Here is a 23,359-nt window from a genome sequence, read left to right as displayed (position 1 = left end):
TAGTTTGGTCATTTTTAGCACCCTCTGGTGGACATACTCATGAACAAAGTAATATACACGGACAGAGATATATAATTTTATAATACAGGCTTACATACGGCCACTACAGTACTGAATAGGACACCAACAGTTTTGCTTAGTTTATCGCTAAACTTAAAATTCCTAGCTTAAACATAGCCACTTTAGTTTATAATTTTATTTAGAACAGAACAGAAACAAATGCATCTGTTTTGATCCATTAAACCAGAATGTCAAATCAATGTAGGCTAATCTTTGAACATGAAACTCCTGACCTTTGACATAATTTTGGGGCTTTTAGAAACCTAGGCCCTATGTATTTTCTTCCTATAAATTGAATAGGCAATATGAAACATTCCCCATAGCTTCCAGGGGTTAATAGCTGAATGACTTGCATACATGCCAGGTCTTATAAAAGCACATTGAATGTTACATTACCAGATGTGGAAAGCATCCTCTGAGAGCTTTTGTTTTGAACAGATACAGTATGGAGGCCACATTTGACTCCACTTGCTCTCAGCTGGAGACTTGCAGAGAAAGCCTTGATCTGCTCAACACTTTGTTTCCCTACCTTAATTCCTGACCTCAGAAGTTATCACCTCCTCCACACATGACATGATAGATCTCACATATCAATTTGATGTCAAGCGTACAGTGCTCAATTATTTCATGATTATCATTCATTACTGACACAGTGACACAGGCACTCAGGTGATCTGTATTACTTTACAAAGCTGCCACAGTTAAGCCATCATTCTTTGCTATGTAACTATTCATCTTTAATGAAACCAACACATCAAACTAATTACAATACAGAAGAAATGCATGACAACAAAGTGTAATCTTGTGCGCGTACAACATTTTTATTTCACATTCACGCACAAAAAATTAAAAAGAACTAAAGATCTTGGCATGCAGCTTTTAGTCCAAGGTTACATATTTGGGTCGCAGCAGTGTACATTCTCATCTGGGTCGCAGTCAGATAAGCGCCTAGAACAGTTGACTGTAAACAACAGTTGCACCGGGAAGACGGCAGATGGCGCTACTATGGTGTAAACATGAGTAGGCGAGAGATCATTAGTAGTAGAGTGCTTAGAAACTTCATCTGTCTGTTTGATTGATGTATTTATTAACAGTTTGCAGAATGCCATGGGTACATTTGACATGAAAGCACAACTCAATACACTGTTACTGTGAACATCAGAACATTTAGAGTCGAGACGGTCGAGACGTACAAAAATATACTATTCTATATAAAAACAGGGAATCATATAAGGAGGTAAAAAGGGATTTGTTTGAACATTTTATTGTTGGGTCACTCACAATAAACACATTTTGCTCTTAAAGTCTTTATAACCGTTCATAACTACTGCGGTAATGTTTGTTACAGAATTTCACTCGCGGTAAACGTCTATCCGTCTGTCGCTTTCTCTCATTTAGGACCATGAGAAGAAAACCACGATTAATTATTCTGAGTCAAAAGCATGGAAACAATATATTTCGGCTATTTCAATTCGTTTTTTATTTTATTTATTTTGACAAAATACATATAGATACAGATGAGATATTACAGTACCTGTAGTACCCAATCTACCCACGCATGCCCAATGTGGTAGTACCATAGTCTTTATCTTGTATTTATGAAAAGGACCTCCCTTGCACATGCGTACTTGCGCGCCACTCTACCCGCGCCGGTGGTGAATGCAACGGAAAGAAATTCAACTGCGTGTCCTGGATCCAGACAGAGACGGAGGCGCTGGAACCTGCACACTGGGATTAGATCGCACGTTTTGCACCGGACAAAGCGTGACTGGAAAGCAAGGTAAGAAACCCAAACGCCTTCGATAACGTAGGTATCACGAGAGTCGCAAAACGGGCCCATTTTGTTGAGGCATCATCAGCCTAGATTGTGTGATGCCGCATGTGGTTTTTTCCTTGATGCTGATGGCTCTGGGAGTTCAAAACAAATGTGATGAAGTACGTACTGCGTTGTTGTGTCTACTACGTTCATCTCGCGGATCCCTTTGTTATATAATGTGGGGGGTGTTGCGCGCATTTGACGCTAGTTTAATTATCGGGGTTTTGTTTTCCGGAGGCTTCTTTCGGTCCCACTTGGGGGAAGTTTAAAGCTCTAGATGTCCATGCCGTGCATGTTACGGCAACCCAAAGTATGAAGAAGCAGCAGGCCTTGAAAGCAGGCCCCGGTGATCTTTGTTGAACGACAGCTCAACGCGGCCAGTTAGTGTGCACAACCCGCGCTAGACCCGCCCTCTCTGGGCCTGGCAGCCTACCATTTGGGCTTAAAGCACTGACGTATGAGGTGGTATATTTCTCACCACTCCCACACTGGTTATAAAACAAAAAACACCGGACAATAAGCTGTCATTACTAGATGCAAGTAGTCAACAATAGGTAACCTGGAAGGCACTTCTTGGCCTTTTAACTTGTGCTGTGACATTTTGTGAAGTCTTTGGCGTTTTTGTTTGATATTAACTTTGGGTCTCCTATAATGGTTACTTTATTATTATTATAATTTTTATTAGGCATAAATTATTAGCCCTTATTATTAGAAACTATTCTTTGTTTCTGTCTTGAGGTTACTATTTTCTCCGTATCCGTTTGAGCTGTAAGTTGTATGACCATTAAAAAACCTTATTGAGCTCCGATCTAATGATGTTGTATTTTTTATTGTTTATTTCTTTTGTATTCTCTTTTGTAACATCGGTGATTTCCGAACAGACACTTGTATCTGAGCGGTCAGTGTGTGTCATGATCGCGCTTTGCTTTCGCTTACATCGCTTTCGTTTCTCTCAAGAGGTACACGTTGTGCATATTTATTAAACATTTCGCTGAATTGTTTATTGTGTGTGGATATACCACCGCGCCTCGAGGTTGACCGCCCCAGCGGATAACTATTTTTTTCCTATTGTGCTCTATTGTTTCGATACGAATATCGCCTGACCAGAAACCACGTGGATCAGTGAAGTAGCATGAACATATCCGGTTCTAGGTATTGAAACTAAAGGGATGCAGCCTTTCTCCCCAGGCTAGAGGAGGTGAGCTATTATTGCGTAGGGTGAATGAATGTGGTCTACTGAAAGAGGGTTATTATTTGTGTTTATATTTGTCATTGCTGAGGGAGCAAAGGTCTCGCAAAAATGAGAAAACGATACACAATTCAGCTACAGCATCTTCCCATCTATCTATCTATCTATCTACGGGGGCTATGGCAGAGGGGCATATGCCTCTTTTGCATCGTTAATTTTTTTATTTATAATATATTGTTTTTCATGCGAAGGCGTCATTTGCACTCTGTTTTGGATTGGAAGTGACTGTTAGTGTGTTAACCATGGTCAATAGTTGCTACTAATTTTACATTGTATTGTATTGCATTTGTATTTATGTTAAAGTTAACCTTTAACACAAATACAGAGTGGATGGCTAAGGCACTCTATTGGCTGAAAATGTCTGGTACAGATTGAGCAAGAAATAGTGCTTGTATTAGTCATGAAATAGCTGACTCAATGGTGCTTGTAAAGCCTTGCCGAGCCATGAGGCCCATAGGGCAGGAGCCTATCTCCTGTTTCTGTAGCGGGAAGCAGCTTGATGTACCCTGGACATGACGCTTAGGGACTTACCCCCAATGGGCCCAATCCAACCTTGATGCTGAGTGCCAAGCAGGGCTTTGGTATGACCTGGTCGGGGATCGAATCCCAGACCTCCCAGTCTCAGGGCGGACACTCTAACCACAAGGTCACTGAGCTGGTGCTTGTACTAGTCATTAATTAGCTGCCTCAAGCCCTCAACTGTAGACCTTCCCAAATCTACTATTCAGTTTCCTCTTTGTACTGCAACCATCAAAATATCCCTTCAGAAGCAAAGCCTGCTCTTTGGTATTGTTTTAATCCTAAATAACTGTTGTGATGACCTGAAATTAAAGCTGAGACAAAGCATATTTTATGTTCTGTCATGTCATGTCTTTTTTTTTTTAACAGCAGTTTATATTCACCCTTTGCATTGTTTTTGCTTTCCATATCCTTATTTTAGCAATTACCATCTTTTCCATCCCTCTGCATTGAATGTTTTGTCTGTCACATTTCCCTTCCCTATCAAGAGGTAAATTACCTCTTGCCAGGCCGGTGTCCTTGTAACAAAATAATTTGATCTAAGTGACCTGCCAGCCTAGAGAAACGAAGGTTGAAAAAAACAACAATATTATTGTTCTTTTTTTCGTGGTGTTATTGTTAACTTAGTGTGTGTGTGTGTACGTGTGTGTACGTGTGTGTACAGGAGGCAGGCCTTGATGTGGGAATTATGAGTAAAATACCCCCTAACAGAAGAGGGATCAATTTTGAGGTGGGAGCTCAGCTCGAGGCCAGAGACACCCTCAAAAACTGGTGAGTCATGGTCCTGCTGTTTCTGTCTCTCAAATCGTGCCACGTTCCTCTTTCCTTTGTAAATTCCTCTTTTTTTTTTTTTCTTTCTTCCATTCCTTAATTCTTTCTCTCCTGCTACGCTCAGCTTTTTGTTGTGCTTACCATACATTAAGAAGAAGATTCAGAGCAGTGGTTGTGAAGGCTCAATAAAATTTGTGATTGATTTAGCCTTGGAGAGCTGTGGTTGCATCACTAACACTTTCACACTAATCTCTCAAGAACGGATTCCGACCTGCGCTACTGAATCTGTTGGCAGGGGCATTCGGAACGTATATACATTGTTTAGTTAGTGGGAATGAAAACATAGGCGCCCCACTGGAAGAGGCGGGCTGAGGGCAGGTCAACATCCTGTTATCCACATTATATAGCAGAGGGTGCTGTTTCTTCCTTTTTTTGCTGATGGGTTCCCCAGATAGCTTTCACACTGATGGGCACTTTGAGCAGGCACCAGCCCAGCTTGTGACCCAGAATAATCCACAAACCATTACTAAGCTTTATAGTAAAATAATTAATTTGTTGGAGGTCAAATAACATTTAAAATCTGGTGGTGTTTACTGAAGGCGGCCCCATTTCCTTTCCTTAACTTAGGTATCCTGCTACCATAGAGAAGATTGACAATGACGACGAGAAAGTGTTGATCCACTACCGCCAGTGGAGTCACCGCTATGATGAGTGGTTCGAGTGGACGAGTCCCTACCTGAGACCTGTGGAGAGGATCCAGTTGAGAAGGCAGGGCCTGCAGGACGACACTCCTGTACCGGTAAGAGCATTTGTTTTATGCTTAGCTTTATGCTTATTACAGTGTATGGGTAAGAAACACAGCATAAGGCCAGTGTCAACACGACAGCATTTTAGAGGTCCATTCAATCATTCAGTATTGTCTCCTGAACCATGGCTATGCACCTTCTGCTCCATGGAAGGTTATAGTCGGTATGGTTAGTTAGATCATTAACATGAATTAGTGGAATCTGCCACCACTACCCTGTACTGCAGCATCCAAACTAGAACTGAGAGAATACATAACATGTCCTATCACCACTATATCAATTATCTATTGTGTTCCTTCTGCATTACTAAACTATATCAGTTGCAATGAAAAGCCTATAATTATAATTCTATTGCACCATATACTTCCATTAAAGGACCACTTCAGCACTTTTCAATGTATCTTCATATAATTGGTGTCTCATAGGAGGGCTGTGGGCAATGAGTGCCACCTGGTGGACAAAGTGTTGTGCAGGTGGCAGAGAAAAAGGACAAATAAAAGGATAAATAAGTGTGCACGCATCTGCAAGCAAAGGTTTTTTTCCCCCAAATTTAATAAACTGATTTTCACGTTCTGGCACAGGAGGGTTGTGTAAATAAAAACGGATTAAAACGTTTTGGCACACAACATTGTGTTAAACAAGGTTTCTTAGCAACTAATCAGGAATAGAAAGCCTGCAGTTTCTATTGGCTTTGATTCCCCATCGATGCAGTCACTGGTTGACGGGGTTCTGAAATGCCCACAGCCCTCCCATGAGACACAGGCCGAGTAGACACAAATTGTGGCATTTTATGACGAGTTAGTGAGGACCAATTATATGAAGATGGGTTGAAAAGTGGTGAAGTGGTCCTTTTTAATATCAATTAAATCTATGATGGGTTTATTACATTTTTATTTATTATTTATAACAAAATAAAAAGTTAACATTCTCACAGATGTACAGTAACTTTTTAGATTATTTAATGGCGTCATGAAACTGACAGAACGGATACTGCAGTAGATTGCTAGGCTACTTGCCTGTATTCTTTAATATCAATTAAATCTATGATGGGCTTATTACATTTTTATTTATTATTTATTAACAAAATAAAAAGTTAACATTCTCACAGATGTACAGTAACTTTTTAGATTATTTAATGGCGTCATGAAACTGACAGAACGTATACTGCAGTAGATTGCTAGGCTACTTGCCTGTATTCTTTAAGAAATACAAGCCTCGGGTAACATAGCAGTGAAAGCAGAACCCCAAAGACGTCATACAGCTGTAACTGCTTTTGTTTTTCCAATCTGTCAATATCTTATGTAATTACAGACACAGTGTAACTTTACAAATGTTGTTTATTATGAAGAATATTACATTTACGGATTTGTATCAGTCATAGCTATATAGCTATGACTAATCTACAAGACGTTTTTGTTTTGGGAATTCTTTCCATTAATAAACCATTTGAAATTGAATATTAGCATAATAATACTATCCCTGCACTTAACTAAGACATTTTATTAGCTACTAAGTTCTCATAGGATGCTTTTGTACATTTTTTTACATGATGTCGCAGTGCATCGTTTCTGTAATTTTTCACTTGCTGCTTCCAAGACACCTGACATCTCTTGGCTTTAACCAGCCTGTCAACACGATGGACCAGGCAGTTTCTAAGCAGTTATTTTCATAATGTAATTTAAATGTCTGTGTCACCTGCGAGCACAGTTTAGATTTATAACTGTTCATTACGCAGAAAGCCTGCTCACAGAGTTGCCCCGAACATCCCGATCATCACTCTCCCCACTCTAGTGAACACGGATTGATGTTTTTTCAGCACGGCTTCAAGCTTGTTTAAAGGGACATTTCACTTTCAAACATGGTTGGGCTCATTTTAAGATCTACTCTTGCTTTTGTGATCACCCGAGACAGTTTTTTTCTTTTCTTTTTTTTCCCTCAATTTTATTTTATTTACCCAAATATAATAAAAGATACATGGAAAAACCACGTATTAGGACAATATCAGAACCAAGGACGGGTGTTCTGTTCAAGTTACAGTGGGTTCGTATGGGAAGGGGGCGTGACTCAAAATTATCTAAATACTGAATCAAGCAACTTCAGGGCAGATTCACACTGAGACTGTTTGATTGAAACTGTTGCCGAAAACTATTGCCTGTTCCCCGCTGGCCATGATTCACATTGGCCTTGATTCTTCCACACCCAAGTACACTTCAATCAACTGTATTCAATGCTTTCACATTGCAGCGATCTGTATCCGAGAACACTTCAATCGGTCCCAAGACTACCTCCATGCGGTCCCGGAAATGGTTGGGTGATCCGCTCCGGGGAACGGTACGCAGCATTCACACTACACAACATCTGCCAAGTGGTCCCGAGTGCGTACCCGGGACCATAGTGTGAATCTGCCCTTAAAACTGTCTTAAGGGGCTCACAAAAGCCAGAGTAGACCTTAAAACGAGGCCAAACATGTTTTAAAGTGAAATATCCCTTTAACTTTAGCTTTCTGCGTTATCCTGCATACTTTTCATATTTTTATCAGTGTGACATTTCAATTATCATTAGATGTTGTATTACTTTGCAACAGCCACTTGTTAAGAGCATATGTATGAGGCACACAGGTTTATATCTGTTGATGTTCAACAGCAACTTTTCTTTCCTTTCAGTGGTGTAATTTACATAGGGCTGCTGGGTTATATAAAATCCATGTGCACGATTTTCATCGCAAGGGGGCCCCTGACTGGCAAGGATTTATAATTTGTTTAGCCAGGAAATGACAGAGATTGATTCATTCAGCTTGTTAAGTTAAATGTGTGGAAACACACAAAATCAGGAACTCGGAATCGCTGAGATAAAATGTTTTTGCGCACACATTGGGCTGCGCAAGTGGCAGGGCCCCTTTGATCTGAAAACCCATGTGCAAACGGGTCTGTTTATGCCACTTTTGTAAACATTTTAAACTTTCAGTCTGGCTACAGGTGATACTTACCTGCATATGCTTATGCTTAGTGTTTTTAACGTATAATCATGCAAAAAGCAAGACCGGCGAACAGCGATGTAAATGCTGTCTATTGTTATGCAAACGTACACAACTAGCTTGCCGGTGAGTTGGGAGACGCGTAGACAACGAGAGTGCTGAGCGGCATCAGAGTGCCTACATAACGTAAATAAATGTATGTACGGTAGACTCCTTGTGAAGTGATTACTACCTCTGTCCTCCTTCCAGGGGTTTCATGTGAATGAGAAAGTCCTGGCCAGCTGGTCTGACTGCCGTTTCTACCCTGCAAAGGTTCTTTCCGTCAATAAAGATGGTGAGTACCACTGACTACTTTCTAAGGGCATTTATAATGTGTAATAAATATCAGACAATGACTGTGGAAATGTACCTTGCATTAATGTGACTTCCTGTACCCCCATCAGCATCCTACACTGTGAAGTTCTATGACGGAGTCGTCCAGACAGTGAAAGGGATTCATGTGAAGCCTTTTGTTAAAGAGGTAAATTTGAATTCCTCAGCACCAGTGGTACACCAGTGGTCTGACAGCTTTGTCTATGTTTGATGTTGAAGTTTAGTGACATGTATTTGATTGGTGTATTCAAGCGATGTTGAACTTTGTTAGAAACTTGGGTTGATATAGGTACCTGTTTGTTGTTAACCGTTTACCTGAATGCGTTAATGGTAAGCAACACAGCACAGCAGTATGGCTCCAGGTGCTGGTTTTCTGCATGCAACAAGAATGCCGCCACCATCAAAGGAGAGATTCGTCAAAAGCAAACTTTTATTTTCGCCACTGCAGGCAGCGCAGTATGAAGAAATTTGTCTGATTATTTTAAGTGTGTGTGTGTGTGTGTAAAACTCTCATACACTATAAACAATATAGCTAGGCTAGGCTATCAGCAGTTCTGTGCACATGCAATGCGCACATTGTAGGCGCGTGCACGTGAGTGCATGACCGTGGTACTGAAAATAAAATCACCATTATACCACTGCTTATAACATAAAGTAATACAAAGTGAATTCGTATAACGTATAAAGCCCTAGTACGTAATTGTTTTTCCCTTCTACTTTACCTACTGGTGGTGATGCTTCTTTTACACTGATAGTGACCCATTTTTGCTGTGCTAGAGAACTTATGTCAACGTTAATATACTGTAACATGAGGACTACGCACCAGGATGATGTTATTTTATATATTCGCAAAAATACGCTTATACAGTATACTTAGTTGACCGGAGTCCCCAGGGGTCTATACTAGGAACCCTCCTGTTTTTGCTCTACACTAAATATCTGGGATTAAATAGCCAATCTACAAGTGTTTTCATAATCCAATCTTCATCAACCTTGGAATAAATGTTATCTTACTACTTCAGCATGGAGAAGCCATAGCAATGACCTAGAAATATGTACTAACTGAGTCAATCGGCTGACATTAGAGAGACACACACACACACACACACACACACACACACACACACACACACACACAAAAACTGTCAATAAAGCATAATTTTTATTATGAATTTAGAACATTACCATGGCCACTATGTCAAAGGTGTGAAGTTATCCGAAAATAATGCACACCCACTGGCCAATCGGAATCAAGTTTTCTCCATGTCTAACAATTACACCGTGTCCAGTTTAACTTCTAATGAATGCGTTTGTTTTACCCATGCTGTCAAACAGAAAGGTAGTGTCATTGGAGGGCGGTCTCGGGCCACCAATAAGAACATGGTTGGGAAGACCCAAAATGGAAGAGACAGTTCTCAGGAGAATGGCAGCCCTAAGAACAAGACCCAAAATGGAAGAGACAGTTCTCAGGAGAATGGCAGCCCTAAGAACAAGCGGGCCAGACGCAGCACGTCGGACCAGGAGCAGGACAGCCACAGTGAAGATGAGGACGACGAAGAGTGGGCGAACGAGGCAGCTGACGAGAAGAGCAAGAAGAATGCCAAGAGCGAGGACACTATAGAGATGCACACCGTTAAATGTGAAAAGGACACAACACAGCACAACGACCAGAGCACCAAGCTCAATGGTGTAGAGAAGGAACCTGGACTCACTAATGGGTTTAAAGTGGAAGAACCTGAGGAAAGCACCTGTCATTTAAATGGACACGTGAAGAAAGAGGAGGTGGAAGTGGAACTGAATGGAACTAAGCCATACACAGAGGTGTCCAAGCCATGTACAGAGATGCCCGGTCAGACGTTGGCACAGCCGGGACAAGTGTCTGTCGCTATTACAGCCCCAGAATCCAATGGTGATGTGGAACAGAAGCAGAGTAGCCAGCAAGATAAGCCTCCTCCACCCACGGGGGAGGTTCTGCCTCCACAGCCATTAAAACGTAAGTCAAGTGTGTATGAAGAAATGGTTTCTACTGAGATAATTTGAGTGTGAAATCAAGTGCAGTGAATGGTAAATACTAGGACCTGAGCTTATTGTCAATCGCTAGGTGACTTTTTCCTACAGGTTTAATGTTTGTCTTTAGTTCAATGTTTGTTTTGTAAACGCCATTGACAATGAAGGGAAAATTTGTCTTAATTTGTCATAATGTGCCTCATTACGTCATATTGTCTCTTTATTGTTAATGGCGTTTAATGTTTGTGTTGGCACCGTTTGTTTTACATAACCTAATCAACATGAGTTTAAATATATTTGCGCCCCTCACTTCACACGGGTGTGATTTCTTCCTTTTTTAATAGCTGTAAGAAAGCAAGGTTTTCACAACCCCAACAGATTCAGCAGAGAACCATGTGAGTATTTAACATTCCTGATATTGCACCAATTCAGCAGTGTTCTCTTATATGGCTCCACTGACCTCCTTGTGAACTCCGGCTGCCTGTTCTCAGTGTACAGAGTTATCAAAAACCAGCCTCCACCAGTCCTGTCCATCAACCTGGACCACAACCCCTTTAAGTGCAGTGCTCCAGGCTGCACCAAGTCCTTCCGCAAGGCCAAGCTGCTGCACTATCACATGAAATACTACCACGGGGAGGACCAGCCCCCAGAGGCCGACCTCAGCCCCACAAGGAGCATCCAGACCAGGGCCTCTGAGAAGCAAGCCATCGCTACCCTCGAGAGTCCCAAGAGAAGGCGCACTATCTCTGCCTCTATGCGTGAGTTCTTGTCATTTCAAGGCTTGCAATCTCTTTATACTGCACAAGGTTGAATGTTCTAGAGCTCTGGATGTCACGTGGCAGAGTGGTGGCAACAGTTGCATCTGTTTACACAGCCATTATAGCAGGAAAGCTGTCATGCAAACTAAATGAAATGTGTTCCTCAGAGCACAGGTCTCTGCCAGGTCAGGCACTCAGTTTTATGTAATAACATGCTTAAATGTTTCCACACTAAAATATGAATTCTTTGTTTTTCTTATCCATATCAGAACCTGGAGGAACATCCCGCAGTGAAGTTAAGACTGCAAGCAGAAGGACATCAGCACCCCCTGCTGTTAACACCCAGGGCCAGCAGCCGAGGGCGCTGCTCAGAGAGAAGAGCAAGGAGAACCAGCTGGAAAGGAACGGATGCCAACTGCAGGACAAAGATGGGGAGAGCAGCTTTGATATTGGTCAGTATAATGGTGAGATAAGCTGTTTGTAGTTAATAATTGCAGAATACACTGCTGGCCTCCTTTTGTTAATTCCGCAGTCAATGTGTTCATGAAAAATGACATACCTACCAAATGTTATTGTAACTGCATCAGAAGCCACTAAGCCAGAGACTATTCATATTGTTTTATAATATATTATTATATAATTATGGAAATAAATGTGTTGCTCATTGGACTTATCGGTGGTGTATCTTCTCCGGGATGGATGTGGAGATGGGATTCTACAATTACAGACAATACAAAATACAAACAATTAAGTTTCATGCTTTACTCAATTGTAAAACATAAAATCATGATTTTTCGATTTAATTGTGCAGCATGTACAATTTATTCTTCTTGCAATGTATTCTAAATGTAACGTTAAAAGTGGAAACTATTACAGAGACTACTGTCTGGTCTGTGACTGCCGAAAAAGCATATGATATGAAATGACATGGCTAGTCAAGGTTTCACATTTGCTCACTAGAAACAGCTCTCTGCCTGCTTAACTGAGCCCACGACATGGGACTTACCTCTTGGCACTTGATTGACCCCACAGCCTCTATGAAAGACGGACTGAGAGAGAAGCCCAAACAGAAAGATTTCCTTCGCATTAAACTGAAGAAGAAGAAGAAAAAGAGGAAGGCCAAATCTGGTAAGATGGGGGTATGCTGTGGACCTGCATGGGGCCTCGCTCTCACCCTCTCTGCTCCTACTGCATGCGCACTTCCTGTGACATGGTGATCGTGGAATGGCCCATGGCACATAAAGGCCTCCATTCACCAATCTCAGTGCGGTGGCTGAAGCTCTCTGTGTGTGTGTGTGTGTGTGTGTGTGTGTGTGTGAGCACTCCATCTCCATGCCGTCTGTTATTGTTTTGTATGGTTTGTATCTAATTGATATTGCGGCTTGATTTGAAGTTCTCAAACTCTGCCCGAACCCGACCGGTACCGACACAACGCATACTGACTGTGCGCAGGCATGAGCAGAGAGTAGTGAACGGTTGTTGTTTATACTGCTGGCTGGCCTCTGGTTTGCGGCGCACCAAATGAGCTTCAGTTCATATGCTAAATGTTTTATAAAATCAATCGGATTATCACACGATAGCGTCAGGTTTTCGTCATGTTGCAGTTGCACTGAGCTATCTCGTTAAACCCAGCTGGCTGCGATGAATAACCTAATCATTCATTAATCAACGTCATATTGTCACCAACCGATCCATATAAATGATATAATTCTGTAGTGTATGATGACCACGCAATGTTACAGTCCACTGCAGGCTACAGGCTACATTTGATTTCCAAAAGGATTAGTATTATAACCGCTGTGCGGCGGCGCACCTCGTTATATGTGCCCGATTTAAAATAACAGATCTCTAAGCTGTTAAGACACGCCATGAGCGGTGCGTGGATGGTTTGTAAACTTTGGACACCGAACGAGGACGATAGCCTACTTGGAATCTTGGACATAGCTGCTTCACTTCAGAGGAAACTAAGGGGAGCTACTCACCAGTCACCACCACTGGAAATAGAATCTATTAGAATGATATGGAAATGGTACATTAACAGTCTAACGTGAGGTTGTGAGCTACATAAATCCTTTATTTCGGCGATTAGTCCATTGAACTCCGTTCTCACTCTCACACAGACACACACTGAACCACGGCGCGCCGCTGCGCTGGCCATTAAAGTGTCGTTCTTTTATTTATTTATATATTATCTGGCTTCGGGCCTAACATTATGGTAATTGTTAGGGCCAGGCCGGGCCTTAATTTTTGGGCCTGTTGAGAATTTTAATTTGAAGTCAACTTGGGTTATTTTTCCCCTCCAACAATACAACATTTCTGAAAATGTTCCTGGTTAATATTCAGCTGTTGTAGACCGTGCAGTTAGTAATACCTAACCCAACACTAGCATCCACGTCAATATTAAGATTGATGAGGAGAAGAAGTGTGCAGAGCATGCACAAACTCACAATGCAGGCATCCACTGACTTAGTGGTTATTTCACACTCTGAAAACACTGCCTTTAACATGGGCTCTGTTCACTGAATGTCTCTGACTGGTGCCTATTATTGTCATAGTGTTTGTTGTACTACAGTTTGTCAACCTGTAGACTTGGTCTTGTTTCCAAAGTTGACACTTCTGTTCTGCGTCTGCTCCCCCCTCCTTCCCTGTATTAACAGACTATACAGGTAGTGAGGAGAATATTGACATCTCAGTATTGGGTCTTCAGTCCAAATTGAATTTGCCAATCAAATTCCCCCCCTCACACAATCACAACCCTGAGGCCTACCGCTGCAGGCCCGGATACAGCCAATCAGAGCAGATACATGTGAATGGTGGGTATATTTTGTGAGTGGGTGTGCGTGTGTGAATCTATTTAGTGTAAGTGTTTTTTCTCTTCCCTCTGGCAATCAATCCATCTGCCAACAGTCCTTTCAATTTGATCCGTGTCACTCCAGGAAATTGGGAATATGGCTAAATGTTCACTCGATTCTTCACATTCCACGGTACGAAAAGGGAGTCGACATGGGAAGCTGTCACAAATGAGAATTTTATGGTTGATTGATTAAACCCTGAAGGGGGGTTTATGTTTCCTGCTGTGGCTTCTTGCTTTACTCTCTAATTCCTTCATGATTCATGAAAAGCTGAAATATAATTTCATTATTCCTTCCTCATGATTCTTGAAAAACTGAAATATAATTTAATTAACATTTGTTAAACGTATATTAATTGAGCCGGGAGGATGTAATGGGTACAATTTATTTGGTTTTAGAACAAACTAGAAATGCACTCTGTCGAGGTGCCAACTAAGCCTACTTTAGTTACGTCACCGTCAACAGCCAATAAGGGACCACCATTCCTACCGACATACATACATGTATACATACATATACATAAGTTACCTTTTACCCACCCAACATTGAAACATAATAAGTTCACCGTCCTTTCAATTAGTAACACCCAGCTCCCAGGACGAAGTTTTATCAAAAAGACGGAGGTTATTGATATCAAAGCCGATGGCATCGCTCCACAGCCTGGGAGCGCCGGTTGCGCAACATTCGATGTTGCGTAACAGTGGGACATCATCAAAAAATATTGAGTGTTGTGAGGTCAGAACAGGCCAGCTCCATATATGGATTCGGGGCAGGGGCCCGTTCCAGAGCCCGGGCAGAGGCCTTTTTGGGGTGGTTCTGGACAACCGTGGGTCCTGCTGTGGTGTGGACCGCGTGTGTCGAATTTGAAGTCGGTGGGGCGAACGGTTCTTGAGTTACGTGGATTACACACACACAAACAGAGACTTGGTGCATTTATAGATAAAAGATGTTACCAGCATCCAAATTCTGGGGAAAACCTTCATAGAAAATAGCAGATCGACGAGCTATTTGCAGAAAAGATATTTAATGTAGACCGAAAACAGAAAATACACTAGTACAGAGGGACTCCGGTCAACAACGCATGGGATTTAAGTGTTTAACCTTTTGTTGTCCCTGCTGCCGTAGACGAAGATAGTATGAGTGATTGGTCGACTGACAGCTGTGGATGGAGTGATGACGACTTTGGGGTGAATCTGGACTCCGCTTCTCCGCCCCTGAGTGTCGACTCTGTTGCTCTGGATATGAGCGATCAGGAGATTGTGCGGTGCGTCTGTGAGGTGGAAGAGGAGAATGACTTCATGATCCAGGTGAGCTGCTCAGCTGTGGTGGTAACACCTCACTCCCTCATCTCACCCAATAGCTGCTAATGATACCAAAGTATAACGTGTGTGTACAAGTAAATTATAATTTATGGGTTGTTGCAGACCAGGTGTTTGTATGAATAATGTTATGTCTGTCACAGTGTAATTGTGAACGTCTCATCATCCATTGTTCAGTAAATGCATGTTTATCCTTTCCACAGTGTGAGGAGTGTTTGTGCTGGCAGCATGGGACTTGTATGGGCCTTCTGGAAGAAAATGTCCCTGAGAGATACGCCTGCTACATTTGCAGAGACCCACCAGGTGAGCTTTAACCCATTCTGACCTGAGATCAGATTCATACGAGGTTTCCGCCGGACACACACTGGTCTGATTAACCCATTCTGACCTGAGATCAGATTCTAAAAAATGTCAGTCGTTCTTAGATTTTTCAAAAATAGCAGACCTACAAGCTCGTATCGCGCCACTCGGTGGCGCGATATGAGCTTGTAGATCTGCTATTTTTCAATAGATAAAGCATAACATGATGCCGACACCAAAATTGGTGCCCGGTCAGAATGGGTTAAGTTAACTAGTGGCCAAGTCTTGACACAAAGCAACTTTTCTCATTGCTTGAGATGAATGTATTTTGTACATTTGTATGTATGTTTGCCATTAGAAGAGAATTTCCATCTCAACAACAGCAACTTTTGTAGGTAGTGTATACAGTTCGGAGATCTCGGCATACATTTTTAAATATCATTCACTAGCTTCCATATTGAAATGGTGTAAGAAAACACTTGATGAGACTACTTTATCAAAATGAATACAAGCTATTCAGCTTTGTGCATCTGCAATATGCCAGGAAAACGTGTTCCTTACAGTGCTGCATTTTGAAATAAAATGAAGAGTGCTTTTAATGATACAGTAAAGTACATTCTGTAACGTTTATTGAATATGGACAAAACATAAACTAAATAATATATCCAAAAAAGCAACTATTTATTTATTGCTTTCAGCTGCAGTTTCTGTTTTACACAACTTCTCCTAATATAGCAGCAACATGGTTGTACTTGAGAATTCATTATTTGCCATCTAGTGGACAAAGGTACAATGCAGCTGACCAAGCTACACTAATCCAAGACGGCCATGGAGTTCGAGACAGCTTTGTTCTCATGTCTCACAGCACACACAAGTTCAAATGACTCCATATTTTACACACAAATTGCTAAGTATTATGCTCAGAATGATAGCTGCTTTACTCACAGCTAATGCACGTGACGTGCACGATCTAAACTCCATGACACTGTTATCGCTCAATATTTCAACCTGTGAATCAAAGTACTGTGAATGTGATTTAAATTTAAGTTAAACTTTGATGATGCTCACTTTAACTATTACAGTTCCACCCCTTATCCAATGTCCTGACATTCATGTGTTCCAGGCCAGAGGCAGAGCCTGCGCTATTGGTATGACAGAGAGTGGCTGAGCAATGGCCACATGTACGGCCTATCTTTCCTCGAAGAGAACTACTCGCACCAAAATGCCAAGAAGATCGCTGCTACCCACCAACTACTGGGGGATGTGCACCACGTGGTGGAGATTCTTAGTGGGCTACAGCTCAAAATGAGTGTCTTACAGTGAGTACAACAATAGATTGAGTGGTACAGTACATGCATATACTGTACAGTGTACATACATGCATGAATACATCCCTGGGGGGAATTGTTTTTCACCATAGCTGCGCACAATAATGTACAGTTGCAGAAAGCAAGACCACAGTATATTATAAAATAAAAGATTTGAAACTTAAAGGTATATTCAGTGATTTCACTTAATTCAAATATCACTTATTTTTTTTGTTTTGTTGTGATAATCCTCCCTACTATAGAGTGTGCTGGCCATATAAGGAGTTCCTCCCTGTCCCCAGTTAACCCCTGGGGGTCAAAAAACCGTAGGTTTCGTTTTTGACTCTCTATCCTGATTGGACGAAAGGCTGGGTCCCACAGCCAAAAACGAAACCTAAGGTTTTTTGAGTGAAATCACTGAATATACCTTTAAATACTCAAAATGTGTGCAACACTGGTGCACAAGCACAACTTAAGTATAGATCAGGCAACGTATCTTGACGGGGAACAAACCAACATTCATTGTTAATACTTTACTATCAATCAATAATACTACTATAATAATGAGTGAAAGATTTATTTTATATTTGTCACGAAGAAGATCAAGCATACTGCTGCATATTTCTGCCCCTAAATATATTCTGATACCCCCTGCCCTGCGACCAGCCTACCAGGAAGGAATACCTCTACATTACCTGGCTGTACCCATCTCAGCCTCTACTTCCGTTATATTTTCTGCTTCAAAGTTTTATGTACCTTCCCTGCCTCAGCCTGTCTTCAGGATAGATTTAGGTGCCATTACTTTTTGTCACACCAGAGTCCATGCTTGTCTCAAGATACAATCGCTTGGACTTTGGGCAGTAAACATGGTTAGCATGCCAAAAAGCAGGTTTAAGTGTTTGTGCTTGGTGTTGGTACCAGAGTGCTTCTCTGTTTACAGTAGGTTGTCAGTCTAATGACAGTCAGACCAATATTATGTCTAAACTAAAGCCTGTACCCGGAATGCATATGGGTAAAAGTGGCAGTAGAGGTAAAACAAAAGCTTTTTTAGTAGTTTTTACCTAAAGACGAGGTTTAATTCCGATTTTGGAGGGGCGATAGTGGTCTGATAACTGGCAATGATATTTCTTTTAAGGAGTAAGACCCATCCAGACCTGCGGCTGTGGTGTCAGCCGTGGAAGCAGTCAGAGCGGCCGTGGAAGAGCTACGACTCGTATCCCAGCACAGGCGCAGCACCGTCACCCGCGACCACCTACGACGAAGACATGACACGCGGCGAGATCCTGATGTCCAACGCCCTGGAGAAGCTGAGTCGGGCCGCCGCCGCTTCTTCCTCCTCCTCTTCCTCTTCTTCATCTTGCTCCTCTTCCTCCTCACCATACCCATCGTTCCAGGATTCGTACATTATCAGCGAGCACTGCTACCAGAAGCCACGGTCGTACTATCCTGCAGTGGAGCAGCGGCTGGTGGTGGAGACGCGACAGGGCTCAGAATTGGAGGACAGCATGCGGAGCACTGAGGACCTGCTGGAGAGAGAGCAGCGCTATGGGGGACTGCTGGAGGCGGACCGGCCTAAAGCATTCAACGCTACCATCAGAGTAAGAGTCTACTCCACAAGGGCCAAGCATGTTCAAACTGCAACTGACTAATGGTGTGTGCTTAGTTCAGCAAAAACAACACACCTTGCCTAGGGAGGTAATGTACTGTTGCCTCCATGCCTTTCGTCTGAAATTGCCCCTCATTGTTTCCTATAATGCGTGCCGGGAGTCCGATAATATCGGTATACTGGTAGTAGCACTCGGCTTGCCTGTTTGACATGTATTAGTCTGGTTTAGAAGACATTTGGGGCCATTTAGTCGAACCTGCGACAGGAGCCTTGGGCCAACCTGGCTGGGCTAAGGCTGCTAATCTGCTGTCGTGGGTTCGACTCCCGATCCCGACGACCTTTGCTGCATGTCAATCCCCATCTCTCTCCCTCCATTTCCTGTCAGCTTACTTTTTCATTATCAGTAAAGGCAGAAAAGCCCCAAAAATATTGTAAAAATAAATAAATAATTATAATTGCGGAGGGAGGTAGACATGAATATATACCCAATGGATTGTCCGTAAAGTGTGTGGGGAATCTTCTGTATTATAAATGTTAAACGAGCAGGAATCAATTAAATTATGCACAATCCCCACAATCATGTATTGTCAGTTGTCACCCAGGCCCTGGAATGTCATTTCTAAATTTAATGTTGTGGTGGAAGAAGAATAAAATCTCAATTTTTGTCACATTTCCCCTCATTTATGTCTCAGGCTTCAAACAGCGGTCGGCGATCACTGGCCGAGGCCAAGGAGGAGGAGGGGGTCCGCTGTTCCAGAGGAGCACCGGACGACAGCCGACAGCAGCAGCAGTGGCAGATGAACCTCCTGGACCACATTGATGCAGTTCAGGACGAGGTCTCTCACAGAATGGACATCATCGAGAGGGAGCTGGATGGTAAGACACGTGGGGGAGTCATCTCAGCGAGGGATGCACAGTATTGATACCTTTAGCAACAACTGATCATTTAGTCAGATGAATTTATGGTGTGACTCCTGTTAATGCCGTTTGACAATAAATTAAAATGTAATGATATATATTATATACACATAATAGAGTGGAGTCTCCATGACAACTTCTACCTCTATGACTTTGTGATTCATTTTGATATATTTCTAACAAACGGGTATAATACTTAACTTATATCATGATTTTCCTTCCCTCTCAGTGTTAGAGAGCTGGCTGGACTACACTGGGGAGCTGGAGCCGCCAGAACCTCTAGCCCGCCTTCCTCAGCTCAAACACCGCATGAAGCAACTGTTGACGGAACTAGGCAAGGTGCAGCAGATTGCCCTGTATAGCTCCACATGAGGGCGCCAGAGAGCAGTTCTGGCCACAAGTTACTGAGGCAACCAGAGAGGAAGCAGCCAGAGCAGACACCTGGTGGCCTCGGGGAGTGATGTCAAGATGTTGAAAAAGCAAGCGCATATTGTTTCAAATTGCCCAGGGCTTTTTTCTTCACATGAAGTCGGCCGCTGTTTGTCCACCTTTTGAAAGGTTGTGTGTGCACTGTGCAGGGATCCAACGCAACGGCCAGTGATGTAACAACACATGAACATGTATGGAAAGCAAGCAGCGCGTATCAGGATTTAACACACAAAAGTAACCTCTTATGTGCAGGAGAAAATGCATAGGGCCAGGTTGACAATTTAATGGTTCCAGTGCAACTCCCAAACCATATGAATGCCTTTTAGTCTGAGCTACTGTTTGAGCTTACCCTGTTTATCTCAATACACACAGTGCTTTATGTTTAAAAGCTTTACATTCAAAGATCTCAATTCTGATCCATGTAACCCACACGGCCTCTTTGCAATAGTCTTTTAAAAGGAAGATCACTCCTTTATTGGTCTTTAACAATAATACAGTAGTTAAGTCAACGTCCCCTCATGTCGGACTGTATTTAACCCATTCTGAACGGGCACCCATTTTGGTGTCAGCATCATGTTATGCTTTAGCTATTGAAAAATAGCAGATCTACAAGCTCATATCGCGCCACCGAGTGGCGCGATACGAGCTTGTAGGTCTGCTATTTTTGAAAAATCTAAAAAAAACGACTGACATTTTTAGAATCTGATCTCAGGTCAGAATGGGTTCATCAGACCAGTGTGTGTCCAGTGGAAACCTTCGTATGAATCTGATCTCAGGTCAGAATGGGTTAAACTTCTGTTTGTGCTCAGTGTGGACACTTGTGTCACTTGAGTGTAACTTGAAGACATTGAACATATAAAAGCACTGTATAATCATATCGGTAATATTTCTTTTTAATGGTTAGTTTTTTTATACCACACTGTGAAGGTCTTTTTTGTTGTTGTCTGGAATCAAAGGCATCTTAAACTCGGCTATACAGATGGTGACAAGAGTGAGAGTTTTGGGTTTCTGTTTTTCTTTTTTTTTGCTGTAATATTTGTTTTGGCTCATTTCATAAAGAAAGGGTATTCACATTATTGTATCTATTCTTTAAGAGTTTGTCATTTACAGTATCCCTTATTCCCACTTACTCTTGCATCGTTGTGTTGCTGTAGTACTTGATCTATGACTCGCTGTATGTGTACCTGTCTGTTCTAAACCTAGCATCTTGTACTCTGTCAGTGACAAACTATACTCAATTGATTTGTATTTCTTTCTCCTTGTTCTTGTTTCACCTGTTTATTTGCAGTATTTTGTATTGTTTGTAAATAACGTTATTCAAAAATGTGCTCTTCTCGGGATCTTTGTATTGAAAAGTAAACTGTATTCCTCAAAAAAGGATAATATTGTATGCTACTGTACTGTAAAGCCAAGTTTATATGTTGTTGCATAACTGTGTCGCTCACCATCAAATTTTCAGTTGTAAGTGACACGGTTGTGCGACAAAGCATGAATTGGGTTTATGTGTCTGGCCTAGAAGCAGGGGAGATGTCAAACAATGCAAGCGGAATTGCCCGTACATAAATAAACTATCATTGTTATAGCCTACTTGTTGTGTGGACCATGATCTTGTCCCAGACATTTCTTCAAGTTATGTGGTTTCGCAACGTAACATGACTTTGGCTTGACCTTTGTGAAAAACAAACTGGCCCCACTGAGCTCATTTGTACAGCTGGAAATACCACTTGCAAAAAAGTCAACATTGAATATAGGGTATAATATAACATGCTTTTTGCCCATCCAATGCATGAACTCATGCATTGGAACAATTACATTTGGAAATGGAAACTTGGTTTAGTCATAGTTAATCTTGAGTCAGCATAATGTGATGAGACAGAACAAAACTTGGTTTAGTCATAGTTAATCTTGAGTCAGCATAATGTGATGAGACAGAACATTTGTTACCCACCCCGGCACCCCCTCCTTAGGAAAAGCAAATGTACTGGGTCTGAGCACGAAAACAGCATGGTTGTTTTTCACCACCTGTGTGCAACCTAACGCACACAAACACACATGCACATATTAACTGTACATATGATTTTGGGTGTGCCAGTACAGTACAGTACAGTACAGTAGAGGGACCCCCACAACGGTCATTTCTCAACCGTTTCGGACGTGGGGCGGCACACCGGAACCGGCCCAGCACCCTGGGTGCGTTCCTGTGGGTCTGGAGCTTCCAGGGACCATCACACAGAGTTGCACCACTCACTTCACACGGGTGTAATTTAAATTCTTATGTGAACACCCCAGACAGTTTTTGAGTTGCGCAACCACTCCCTTACGGACTTATGTGTGTGGGTGGGTGGGTGCCTGCCTGGCTGGGTATGAGCACGAAAACAGCATGGTTGTTTTTCACCACCTGTGCGCAACCTAACACACACACACACACATATTAACTGATGATTTCGGGTGTGCCAGTACAGTACAGTACAGTACAGAGGGACAGGCACATGGTAACTGTCATTTCTCAACACGGGGCGGCACGCCGGAACTGGCCCGGCCTCCTGGGCACGTTCCTGTGGGTCTGGAACCCCCCGGGAACCCCCCCACATGGAGTTGCACCACTCACTTCACATGGGTGAAGTGAGTTAATTAATTAAAAATAAAAATTGAAAATGTGGCGCAAATCTTTGAATATACTCATTCGTTCAGAGCGAACGTTTTTAACTCAAATATTTGCTGCTGGGGGGGGGGGGGGGGGGGGTCGGCGGCCAAATACAGAAAATTCTGGTGGTCCTTGACATGAAAATGTTTGAGATCCACTGACATAGAAACATGGGTTTTTCAGAAAACTCAAAACTGTCATGAATTAGAAGACATTTATAGAATCGTCCTCAGGTCTAAATGGGTTGAATAGTAGTACGTAGGAGAGGTTATCTTGGGATAGAGCTGTGAAACAAACGGCAGCCATGTTTTATTAACCCTATAATGTTTGACGTCACTCTCTGTCTCTCTGGTACGGAGTGGTACAGCCCTGTGTGCGTGTGTGTGTGCGTGCGTGTGTGTGCGTGTGCGCGTGTGTGTGCATGTGGACAAACCATAGACTGTAAAAGGGACAAACAAACAAACACCGGGCCCTAAACCGGCCCTCTTCTGATTGGCCGGGCCCAAAAACTGCCCTCTTCTGAATTGGCCGGACCCTAAAACCTGCCCTCTTCTGATTGGCCGGGCCCAAAAACCTGCCCTTTGTTGATTGGCTGGGCCAAAAAACCTGCCATCTTCTGATTGGCTGGGCCCTAAACCTGCCCTCTTCTGGG

At 42.4% G+C, this 23,359-nt stretch overlaps 1 protein-coding gene across 9 annotated transcripts; it reads left to right on the top strand.

Moving 5' to 3' along the window:
- Positions 1-1,716: 1,716 nt before the first annotated feature.
- Positions 1,717-20,593, top strand: phf20a (PHD finger protein 20, a; the record flags this gene model as incomplete). 9 transcript variants are annotated; one of them, XM_083770721.1, is made up of 19 exons in its annotated part: positions 1,717-1,840; positions 4,309-4,415; positions 5,043-5,214; positions 7,466-7,552; positions 8,445-8,529; positions 8,639-8,715; positions 9,903-10,010; positions 10,062-10,560; positions 10,919-10,969; positions 11,066-11,332; positions 11,602-11,796; positions 12,365-12,460; positions 13,990-14,145; positions 15,310-15,491; positions 15,707-15,806; positions 16,927-17,122; positions 18,246-18,708; positions 19,409-19,592; positions 19,864-20,593. In XM_083770721.1, the coding sequence occupies exons 2-19, from the start codon at positions 4,333-4,335 to the stop codon at positions 20,004-20,006; spliced, it is 3,144 nt and encodes a 1,047-aa protein (XP_083626847.1). In that variant the 5' UTR covers positions 1,717-1,840; positions 4,309-4,332. The 9 variants fall into 9 exon arrangements, with proteins under 9 accessions (XP_083626847.1, XP_083626846.1, XP_083626844.1 ...); XM_083770720.1 differs by having other exon boundaries at positions 9,903-10,560; positions 11,602-11,784; XM_083770718.1 differs by having other exon boundaries at positions 9,903-10,560.
- Positions 20,594-23,359: the final 2,766 nt, after the last annotated feature.

Source organism: Protomyctophum parallelum (genome assembly GCF_964188405.1).
Source record: "Protomyctophum parallelum genome assembly, chromosome: 8".
NCBI classification, from domain to species: domain Eukaryota; kingdom Metazoa; phylum Chordata; class Actinopteri; order Myctophiformes; family Myctophidae; genus Protomyctophum; species Protomyctophum parallelum.
This window is presented reverse-complemented; position numbering and strand designations above follow the sequence as displayed.